The 12583-nt window shown below is 43.5% G+C and overlaps 1 protein-coding gene across 1 annotated transcript in view; it reads left to right on the forward strand.

The window, feature by feature from the left end:
• ABCA4 (ATP binding cassette subfamily A member 4) overlaps positions 1-12583 on the forward strand; it is a 363439-nt gene that overhangs the window by 40604 nt on the left and 310252 nt on the right. Inside the window, exon 2 of the mRNA XM_088443970.1 lies at positions 95-186. Coding sequence (XP_088300096.1) covers positions 121-186 — 66 coding nt within the window. The 5' untranslated portion in view covers positions 95-120. The remainder of the gene's footprint in view (positions 1-94; positions 187-12583) is intronic.

Raw genomic sequence — 12583 nt, forward strand, 5'->3', positions numbered from 1 at the left:
GCCCCCTTAGACACTATAAGTCCTCATCCATAGTCACTACAGTAGAATATTATTCTTAAACTACTGTATAACTGTTTCCAATTGTGTGTTGCAGATCACTGTAAATTTAAGTCCACAAGAATGAGGTTCAATGCCAAGGTCAAACTATTGCTGTGGAAGAACTGGACACTCAGGAAAAGACAAAAGGTATTACCGGGAACTGAATCACGTTGTACTACCGTATGTATTTGTGTTTGTAAAGACATTTTTAGGGGCATATTTAATAACGAGTTATTGAACGTTGTTATCACTCGTTACTAATCTTAATTGGTGCTCCTGTCATTTTTTAAATACATTTATTCTTAAAGATAACATAAAGGGGGAGATATATCAATCCTTGCAAAAAGATAAAGTGGGGAGTTTAAGACACCAACCAATCAGCTCCTAACTGTCATTTTTCAAACTCAGGGGTAAATGTACAAGTCTTGGAGAGAGATAAAGTGGATGGAGATAAAGTACCAGCCAATCAGCTCCTGTTATTTTTCAAACAAGGCCTGTAAAGTGACAGGAGCTGATTTATCTCTTGCCAAAGCTTAGTACATAGACCCCTACAGCCTTTAAAGTGCAGGGCCGGATTATAGGCAGGACAGTCGCCCGGGGCCACCACACTGCCACAAACATTGCCCCTAACCGGGCCACTCTGGACCCTCCCTAGCTGTCTCCTGGCAACCTCACAGCACACTCAGGGTTATGACTTTTTACACTCGTTTTGTGTGTTATTTGAGGTTCAGATATTTATCAATGCAGGTGCTGATGTGTTTATTTTGCCTCGCTGCTAGCGCTAGGTAGTTACTGGTGTCATATTAGGAATGACTTCATGTTGTATTTAACAACGAGCGTTATCTCAAAATTACCGTTCGTAATTTATTTTGCTCCACATCCCTGTAGCTGTTGTTTTGTGCTGACAAGCCTAAACGTTCCTCAGGCGTCTTTGGCATCCGGGGTATTTACCTATAATCCCCTGCGACTGATCCATCTCCAAGGCAACTGGCTATGAGCCGGAAACAGCTGGTTATGCCCATGATGAAAAGCAATTTTTTTTTTTGCTTGCTTCCTCTTATTAAATGTTTATTTTGAAAGCATGGCCAAATATATATTTCTCTATCATCACATGAGACCATGGAGTATACAGCCTAATTTAGTACATTGGCAACTAGCATAATGTCAAGTATTTTATGCTCCTCCTTATACATCCCCATCCTGGAGTTTTTCTAATTGTGTTTGTTGCTAGGCTGAATTGGCAGGCTGGATCTTACTTTTGCACTTTCTGCAAGTTATATTTGAATTGACCAGTGCAATGTTCCCCTGGTGCAAACATCCTCTCTGGGCTTTCAGAAGACCGAAACAGGCTGAAGAAGTACCGTGCAACTGTAACCTTGCTCACAATGTGGGTTGACTTCTGGGTGACTTATAATGGTAGTGACCAGAGGCCCTGCATTGCCACCACACAATCTTGCAGGTGCAACAAGCACCCTTCCAGCAAAGTAGATGCCTCCTCTGTCCTATTGCCATTGAAGCGGATGGGGAAAGCTGTGGATGGTTTCTGTTGGAGACCTGGAGCTTACAAGGCTGAAGAGCTTAGAGCTCTGGCTCCCATCATGGTGTCGGGTCACGTGACGAGGCCTTAGCAAAGACTGTCCCACACTAGGGGGATGCAAAAGGGCCTTCCGCCAGCATAAAGTCTGCTGATACGCAGACAACAGACAGGACAAAATGACTATTTTCAGCCATGTGCTGAAAAGCAATACTGCGCTGCACTCTATGCCTGCCTTTTACCTCTCCTCTTATTCCTATCATGGTCATTATCTGTGGCTTTTTATACTTGTGCCAAAGAGTTATGCTAAGTTGCCAAGTGGACAGTCATGCAGGGATGGCTTATGCACAGCTTGCGATGTGGGTGGCCAGCTGTTGCACACACCTGCAGAGGTCACCTTTTATTTTGTAGAACTTGTCTGGGCTAAAAATCTAGTAGTCAATTTCTCACACAATTTGTTGCTTGTATTCTACTTGTAGACCACCTCTCTTGGTGAGTCTTTAGCAAAGAACCACATGCATCTCCATGTGTATCAGCCAGGGGACTGCAGGGCCCTCAGGAACACTACGAAGGAGGATGGTTTTGGCACAATGTTTGGTGAAGTCATTACATAAATGTCAGACTGCTATCTTGGTCTGGTTCTGGGGAGAGTGCTCCTCATAAGAAGATGGTAAGGTGGTGGAGGACTTCAATGATGATTTCTAGTGGTTTGACAAGCATTCTACAAAACAGTCTGGGTTGGATGATTTAGTACAAGAAGTATGCCAGATACTACAACAACATTCAACAGAGTCTGGCAATATGCTCTTTAAGTTGAAGAAAATGAGTAACATTCCTTTCCCTTCCTTAGAAAGTTTCTAACCACCATTCTTATTACAAATGCTGGTTTTTGCACTGAGCATGCATCGGAATGGAGTGAATGCAAGTACCAGTGACGCAGAGTTGTACTTATTCCGCTTGGTACTGGAGAGACATAACTGAGCTTTAATGGAGCATTCTCACAATAGCAAGGTTCAGTGAAGATGTGTTGACGTGAGCTGAACTTACATTTCTAGGGGTATCAATTGCACCAGTATAGATTGGTGAAAACTATGCACTGATGATGATGAGTAGGAAACCAAGTGTACGAATAGGGGTGCAGGTACACCATACAATGCACATGGGCGAATATACCCATTTATTTCCATGTATGTGATTAGGGAGCACATATCGCTGATTTGCGCTCAATTCTGCATCAGGCGCTAGGTCTCCTGCTTAAAGTGTTCTTAAATGTTTGTTTTCCAGGGACGTCGGTGTCTCTCTCTTTGTTTTAGTTTCTTTCAGCTCTGTCCTGGGATCTTTGTGGAAAAGAATAACTGAGCTCCCTGCAGGATAGGGATCTATAAGAGTAACGTGCATTAAAAAAAATATTAATAATAATAATCATAATTGTCGAAGCTGGATTATTGGCTGAGACAAGATCAGTTTTAAATTGAATCGCAGCGATACCATCTTGCGACTGGCCGCAAGACGCCATTTTGTAGATGGCCGCCTAAGCGCCATTTTAGATAAACTCACACTCTAGTACATGTGGCGATAATACTATTAGCATCATGTGATCGCATCTGTGACCATCGCCATAAGTTACGGCGATTCACCAAAAGCCCATTTCATGAATTTACGTAGTTTGTGTGCTCTGGATAAAGTGTATATTATTATAATTCCCCTAAAGGATATATTACATTAGCTAAACAGAACAAATGGCCATGTGACAACTAGCCTGTGTAGACAAGCTTCCTGAATATAACGTCTGCTCTCACTCCAGGTGGCCCTGCTCGAGTACACACCTTACATTAGCAGGCTTCCTGCAATAAAATACCTTCAAAGCCAAGAGTGTTATCTTAGGTTTGGGTCTTGTAGCTGGGCTAATTAGCATCTATACAAGAGTCTGGGAGAACAAAGGACTTTACTTTTGAGCCTGGGAAGGGTGGGGGCTGCTGAGAGAGGGGGGGCATGTGGAACTATAAGGCTCAGCATTCCACACTGCTAGGTGTTCACTTGGTTTAAGTGAGATCTAAGTGCACCATTTATCATACACACATTAATACGCACAATTGTGCTGGTAACTAATCGCATATTAGCGAATGCATAAGATCCTATATGAAAACGCTGTTCATTAGCTTTATGCGCACGCATCTGCTCCAAGTTAACTAGCGTCTTACATCAAACCCCGCATACTCACACATTACATATTCACATACAAGGTTCCATAAGCTTTAAGGTATAAGATTTAAGTTTGTGCATTTAGTATAAATGCTGTGAAATAAAGATTATTTGGTAACTAAGGTTTTATATATGCTAAGTAAGCCGTGTTTGGTTTTGTACTGATGCGTACTCTTTCAACCGAATTCCGGTATTATCGGTGTGGAGATCGCATCGTGCATTCTCAACTTATGGACCGCAGAGACTTCAAGCAACAAAATGTATATTATACGAACAACTATTAGAATGTGGCATGGGGCGGGAAACCAGAGACCCTCAGTTGTTGGAGGCTGGGTTGTGCCTATTTGAACCAGCCTGTTAAATGCTCTGTAACAGATGCATCCCCCTTGAGGACCAATGGCATCAGCAACAATCTTCTCTATTGTGTTGTCTATTTCTGGGGGGTATAAATATGTGTGCTCCAACACTGGGTCTTAGTCTTCGTGCTGAATGCTGATTGACGAAGGGTTTCTTGCTGATGCCTAACATCCGGTCCGGAAGCGCTGCGTATGTATACTGTACTTTGGTCTGTATAATTCCTTTGCGCCAAATTGTGTATGGATCAATAGCGTGTAACTGACTGTACTTTTACTTGAATAATACTTTGTGCTTCGGAACCACACGTTCCAAGTCTGGAGTCTTTATATACTGTATAAACTGCGTATGCAAATTAGCGTCATCCTTAGAAGGTATAGGCAGCATATATGAAGGTATAGGAAGGAGTGTATAGAGGTTCTAATCCAGTATCGTTAGTTGGGGGCTAGTAGTGAAGTCACTTACCTATTCACACGGTACATACGGTTATCGATATTTCAGCAAAGGGTGGAGTGGCCACATGCAGGGTTTACCTGCAACCGCTTTGTGCTGAAAGATGGCTATCCATTTCCGTGTGAGCCAAGGAAGCTGACTAGAATCCAGGGACAAAAGAGGAAAAAGTGTGTTCTCCTTTGTTGATAGAACCTAATGTTTAAAGGGGTGCCGCAGTATTGAGTACGCGGCTGAGTCGCAGTTTTGCGCACAGCAAAGACGCACTTTTGCGTACGCAGCTAAAAAGTTGTCATACGGTTGTGTGGTAGTTGCATTATTGTGTATGCGACTGCACCATAGCGTATACGTACTTCCGGTTGTGCTGCCACGGTGTTTAAACAAAGCCGTTGAGGTTTACATTTTTCAATTGTTATCAATATCTGGGTTAACATGTATTTTTCTGCGCAGGAAAAAGTGTGTAACAGTGAGTATTTGTTGGTAGGGGTAACTTGTTCCCTACAGTTAGAGGTACGTATGACCTTTAAGGGCTAAGTTCTAGTTGCTCGGTAAGCAGCTTACCGTTCTATACACAGTAGCAGGTGTACATGTTGTCTTTGTTGTAGAGAAAGTGAGGAAGTTGCCTATTTAAATCTTATCCGTGTGTGGAAGTTGCCTTTCTAAATCTTATCCGTGTGTGGAAGTTGCCTTTTTCAAATCTTATCCAGGTGTGTGGGCGCTGCCGTTTAAATCGTCCACAGGTAAGTGAAAGTATCTTGATTGTCTTTCACCAGTTTAAATCTTTATTGAAAAGCGTAGGAGTTGTCTCAGAATGGGAGCCATGCAAACAGTAGAGATGTTAGACAATGATGTGCTGCTAATGAAAGCGCTGATTGGATCGGCCCGTCATATTATGCATACTAAGTACGGTACTTATGCGATGATGTATTGTGATGTATGGTTTAAAATGACGATGAAGAGTGTTAGACTGTTTCCCAGAATTGGTAGTTTTGATAAAAATGTACTAGATAATGTCCGGGACCACATCAGTCTGATACGCTCCCGAGAGAAGAAGGTCAAATATTATGAATGTTTAAAATTGTAGCAGCATGAAGGGGATGCGTGGCTTAAAAATGTGCAAGCGACGCAAACTAGCATCGCGAGCGCATTGCCAGAGAACACATCCGCGACGCTAAATTGCAATACGGGCAAGCCGCAAAATGGCGTGCACGTGCGGCAATGTAGCATTGTGGAGAGTATTGTCAGCAGTTCACGCTCACCTCCCCCACCTTATGTGGATGGAGGTGCAAGTACAGTTACCAGAAATACCCATAAAAATGTAACAAGCAACTTGTACCCTCTCTTAAGCAACCATAAAGAAAATGTTCATGATGTGGATGATGAGCCTATTGTAATGTCTGCCATTTCCCATGCTGTGCAAATGATAGATGCTGCATCACCACAATCACGAGTGGTGCCGCCATCTCCATCGGTAACAGCAAGGGAAGTGCTAACACCCTCTGCACCCGTAGAGGAAGTTGTTAATACCATACGTAGCAGCAACAGATTAAACCCCCAGCCAGGTAACAAGGTCAAAGGTAGCAGCGCTGCCGGTCTGCATCCCATTCGGACAATAACTGTTCTGAATGGAAATGCAGATGCTAACGGTGTAGTGCCCACGAGGGAAGTAGTAATGCATTGTCCTTGGACAAGAGCAGAACTAAGGGCCTGATTCAGAGCCGGATGCTATTTGCGCTCGCTCGTTCAGAAAAAGGAGCCGGCTATTTAAATTGAGCACTCGCTCTTTGCGGTCTGTTGACGCCTCTATGTCTGAGCGAGCGAACGAAATATGCGCTCGCTATTTTGTAAAGACGCCCCCTGGCCGCTCGCATCATACGTCATCTCCGCTATTTATTAGATTAATCGAGTACATCGAAAGGCGTCTGAACTGTTCGCAGTGCTTGTGGTTGGATTTTCCTACCGCCATCATGCGAACAGTTCAGGCTAAGAGACAACCAAGTGACGTGGCCGATGACGCTGCTTTGTTAATTATGCACACCCTTAAAATGCCTGTTTTGACCGTTTGGCACACCTGCGTTCGGATCTCCACTCCCCATTTTCAAGCACCTTCCCCTGTTACCACCCACAAACACCTCATCCTGTCACTCAAATTAGCAGGCACTTGCTATTTTGCGAGCACTCGATTTCCGACCGCACTGACTGGTTGGCGCATGCGCATTACGACCCATACGCATGCGCAGATGTGCGAACATCGCTCGGAGCGAACGAGCGGCCGCTTACGAGCGGCTCTGAATCAGGCCCTAAATTCCATCATAAATGATTTCCCCGATCCCAAAAAGGAACTAGCCAAATGTCAAACATTTTTGAGAAATTTGGGTAGTTCACATGAGCCAACTAATAAAGATTGGCGTGTGGTGTTAAGGGCCTGTCTACCACGCAATACCGACGTGACAAAATTTATCACGGATTGTGTATTGGATGGTGACGTTCCCTTAACAGACCAAGTAAACCAATGTAACATTTCCCGCATTGTAACTCAATTGGGTATATATTTTCCGGTAGTAGTTAACTGGAACAAAATTTTCACCATTAAGCAAAAGGAGAGTGAATCTGCAGAAGATTATTGCGATCGGGCTCTGCAGGCTATCGTCCAGTACACTGGGTTAGAAGATATTAAAGATAGCACTCACCACACGGGAATGATAGTCACGGTACTCATGGACGGTCTTAAAGAGAATTTAAAGACTCGGGTTCAAACCTCACAACCTGGCTGGAGGGGAGTCACAATAGATACACTCATAGAATCTGCCATAGAACGTGATAAAAACATCTCAAAGAAGAGAGAGACCCAGAGCGAAAAACTAATGGCTGTCAGTATACAAGATCTGGAGGGAATAACATCACAGCCAACGGACACACTCGCACCTGCACACACACTTACACCTGAACAGTTATATGCCCTCACTAACCCCACGCAACAACAAACACAGCTCTATTCCACAAACCCTATACAACCACAGGTCCCATTCTACTCACAAACCTCATATCCCCCACAATACCCTTACCCTCCCTATCCTTACCCATATCCATCACCTTTACCCTCTGCTCAAACCTCACAACAACACATGTCTTCACCCGATACACGAACATGTTTTAATTGTAAACAAACAGGACACTTAAGTAGAAACTGTACAGTAAAAAGAGAAGAAACCCCAAATCAGGGAAGAGCTGGACATCCCCATAAGGGATATGCACAGAGACCAGCAAATGTTCAGCAGGCACCAGCTCCAATTGTGGCTGTAAATGCTTTATTGGAGAATGGTAGCCAACGCTAGGGGTCAGGTCATACCTGTAGTCTACAGATAGTCAGGTTAACGGGAAGTACTAGGGAAGAACCGGTCATGATGGTTGATGTAGCTGGTACTGAATATCCTTTTCTTGTAGACACAGGGGCGACCAGGTCAGTCATGAAACTCCCGTTAATTTACAGGTGACCAACGAGACAGTACCAACAATGGGTGTAACAGGTAAAGTGGAACGTTATCCTTTAAGTCCACAGAGGTTACTATTGGGCCGTTGCATACCAGGCATTCTCTCCTTCTGGCTGCTGCGACTCCTACTAACCTAATGGGCAGAGACTTGTTATGTAAGATGGGATGTGTTATATATTGCACCCCTGAAGGTGTATCTTTAGATATCCCAGAGAGAGTTGCACACGAGGTGCGGGATATGTTGGACACTCCCCAAAGGATAATGTATCACTCTACAAGTTTAAATGAAAATCCATCACAGGTAGATGAAATGTTGTCCCAAATTCCAGATTCCCTTTGGACTAAGGATGGACAGGACACTGGATTAATGGCAAACGTAAGCCCTGTAATGGTAAATTTAAAGAGCGGTAGGCAAACTCCAAATATTCCCCAGTACCCACTAAAACAGGAGGTAGAGTTAGGGGTTTTTCCAATAATTGAGCAATTATTGCAACAGGGAATTTTAGTTCGTACAGCTAGTGTAGCCAACAGTCCCATCTTTCCAGTGAAAAAGAGTGGTGGGAGTGGTTATAGGCTGGTACAAGACCTTAGATGTGTTAATAAGGTGGTAGAGAGCCAATTCCCTGTAGTGCCAAATCCAGCTGTCATTCTGATCCCACCAAATGCAACCCATTTCACTGTCATTGACCTCTGTTCTGCTTTCTTTTCTGTGCCTCTCCACCCTGACTGTCAGTATCTATTTGCATTTACATACAGAGGTTTACAATATACATGGACACGGTTACCCCAAGGTTTCATAGACAGCCCCAGTATCTTCTCCCAGGCATTGCACGACTGTTTACAATCTTTTCAACCTGCCAATGGATCTGTTCTAATTCAATATGTGGACGATTTATTGCTATGTTCTGACTCGTTTATGTCATGTTTGAATGATACTAAACTTTTGTTACTTCATCTCTCACATACAGGACACAAGGTGGCTAAGGACAAACATTACAGCCGTGCCAATCCAGAGTAAAATATTTGAGACACTACCTAACCCAGGGGTTACGACATCTTACAACAGATAGAATCCAGGCCATACAAAACATGACACCACCGCAGAATCAACAGCAAATTCGTACCTTCTTGGGAATGTGTGGATACTGTAGAATGTGGATCCCAGGTTTTTCTATTTTGGCCTTACCTTTACAGGAATTAGTCTCTTCCTCAAAGCCCGATCGTGTCATACACACAGAGGAATCAGAGCAGGCTTTCCTTAATCTTAAGGATAGTCTGACAAAGCTCCTGCATTGGGAATACCTGACTATGAAAAACCTTTTGATTTGTATTGTACGGAAGCCGATGGTTGTGCTGCAGGTGTCCTTACACAAAAACATGGTGATGCCAGTAGGCCCGTAGCGTACTACAGTGCCCAGGTGGACACTGTAGCAAGATCACTCCCCACTTGTTTGAGAAGTGTAGCAGCTAACGCTCTATTGGTGAGTAAAAGTGAGGATGTAGCACTGGGTCATGATATGATTGTCTACACTCCTCATGCTGTATCTGCTCTGTTGAACTCAGCTCAAACCAGACACGTCTCTTCAGCTAGATTTACCAAATGGGAACTAGCTCTAATTGCACCACCAAACATCTCTGTTAAACGTTGAAGCACGCTGAACCCAGCAACGTATTTACCATATGTATATCATGATGTAAAAAGGGTAGAAGGAGACGAGTTGCTGGCGGGAGGTGAGTTCAGCGGACATAATGATACGCACGATTGTATGAAATATCTGAATCAGACCTTTACTGCTAGACCTGACATACATGACACACCTTTAGAGAATGTAGATGTGACTTTTTACATGGATGGGAGTTGTCATAGACAAACAGACACAGGTGAGTTATGTACAGGCTATGCTGTTGTAAATGACACAGACATCATAGAAGCAAAACCTCTTGGTCCTCCTCTCTCAGCCCAAGTGGCAGAGTTAGTAGCACTAACTAGAGCGTGTGAACTGGCAGCAGGCAAATCTGCTAACATTTACACTGACTCGATGTACGCGTTCGGGGTGGTGCACGATTTTGGGGCTCTATGGCGTCTGAGAAATTTTATGACAGCAGCAGGCACACCAGTTGCACATTCCAGACACATAAAACATCTTTTAGAAGCAATCCAACTGCCCAAAGCTGTAGCAGTTATTAAATGTAAAGCCCATACATGTGAGGATGATCCGGTGTCACTGGGCTACAACAGAGCCGATGAAGCTGCAAAATGGGCAGCAGGGTTAAAAATGTTTTCTCCAACTGAAAAAATTATGTCTTTCCAAACAATTGATATGCTGAAATGAATTGAGATGCAAAATTTGTGTTCAATTCAGGAAAAATCCATTTGGAAGTCCAAGGGATGTGGGCAAGAGTCCTCCGGGCTCTGGAGGGACGGACAAGGTAAACCAGTAGCCCCCAAGGCATATTACCCCAGCCTGGCTGAGGCAGCACATGGTCTGACTCATCTGGGAAAACAAGGTATGTGCAAGTTGGTGAGAGCATACTGGTGCGCACCAGGTTTTTCTTCACAAGCAGAAAAGATAGCAATGTCCTGTCTGACCTGCTTGAGGAAGAACATAGGGAAAGCGATCCCTACCGAACCGTCCCACATTCCACCGACTGATGGACCTTTCCAGGTGATACAAATTGATTTCATCCAATTACCACCCTGCAGGAATCTTAAGTATGTATTAGTGTGCACTGACGTATTTTCTAATTGGGTTGAGGCCTACCTAGCGTCCACTAATTCTGCTGCATTTACTGCCAAGAAAATAGTTCGGGAATTTGTATGCAGGTACGGTATCCCTAAAATCATTGAGAGTGACAGGGGTACTCATTTCACAGGTGATGTTTTTCAAAATATGTGTAAGCTGATGGGTATTAATAGCCGACTTCATACCCCCTACCGACCGCAAGCCAGTGCCAAGGTAGAGAGGATGAACGGACTATTAAAAATAAGTTAAGTAAAATTATGGCAGAGACTGAACTAGGATGGCCAGAAGCCTTACCTTTGGTCCTACATAGCATAAGGACCACTCCTAGACCCCCTCTAAATCGGTCCCCATTTGAAATACTGTTTGGTAGACAACCTCATTTGATTATAAGTCCAGACTTGAAGGGTAACAACGAGGTAACTGTAACATAGGCAAACGCAGGGGGGGGTTTCCGGTTGCCTAGAAACCCCCCTCCCCCAACCCACACCATGACCACAATAGAAATAGTAATATAATAGAATTTTACTAGTGTTGCATGTTCTTCTCAGTATCATAATTAAATAATTAGCAGCACCTGTGGATTTGCCAGTCAGTAATAAATACACCTATGCACCAACTAGGAGATCTGGAAAACATGCACTGTTATGGGTGCACTGCTCTAGACCATCTATAGGCTTAATTATTAATACTACATAATAATACACTATCCAATGAATAATGAGACCAATATGTATATATCTGTCCAGGGCAGTGCTAGGTTCAGTGCTAGGTTCTGCTGCTCCCCCAGACTCCCGGACTTGCTCCCATACTCTGGAATAATAATAATAATAATAATAATAATAATAATCATTTTATTTATATAGCGCTTTTCTCCCATAGGACTCAAAGTCGCTTTACAGACATCAGAAAACATGGTACATTGTAAAAGGATTTGGTGTTGCAAAAGAGTAGAAAACCACACCGAGAAAATTAAAATCAACCGAAACCTAGAGAGCACAATAAGCATATTGTGGTGTTGGTGCAGAAATTTTGGGAAATAACTTCCATGGGTTATATATTCCACCCACAAAGGTACCAAATAAGGCAGCCATCTTGGGCGCACTACGTAGGATTACCCTGGGTGGAATAGGTTACGCCTAGAAGAGATGACACAAAATGGGTGGTTGCAAAATCCTGATGCTAGAAGTAGGGTCCCAACAGAGTAGTCAGGTCCATGTATTTGTCATCCCATCCATGAGTGTACCAGGTGAGGCAGCCATTTTGGGCGCACTACAAAGGTTGCACTGTGGGTGATAAACCATACAAGGACCCAAGGGATATATTGGAAAACTGACACATGTCTGGCAGTATGATATACCCTTTGTGAATAGATCCACATGAAGTACATCCTGCCCATGGAGGATGCACTTCAGTGGATGTATAGCACACCAGTATATCATACAGTGGGCTGGAAGTACATTTTACAAAACAGGGAATAGTAAATACAGCAAACAGTGCTGCAGTTTGGGCATGAGATTTACGGGTGACTGAAACTGAAACATTTGATAAATGAAATGCACTGAATTAATAGATCCACGTGTTTGTTCATCCTGCCCAAGAATGAACCATCCGAGGCAGCCACCTGGGGTGCACTGCATAAGCCATCTGGGGCGCACAGGCATAAGGATTTAATCAGGCTCTTAGTAGCTCGTTGTGAAATTGACTTAAAAGAGATCAAAACTCATTACAAGCGGAGCTATGGAAAATCTTTGGGCCAAGCTATTGTGGAA

Source organism: Taudactylus pleione, unplaced genomic scaffold, assembly GCF_031769625.1.
Source record: "Taudactylus pleione unplaced genomic scaffold, aTauple2 ptg000341l, whole genome shotgun sequence".
Lineage (NCBI taxonomy): Eukaryota > Metazoa > Chordata > Amphibia > Anura > Myobatrachidae > Taudactylus > Taudactylus pleione.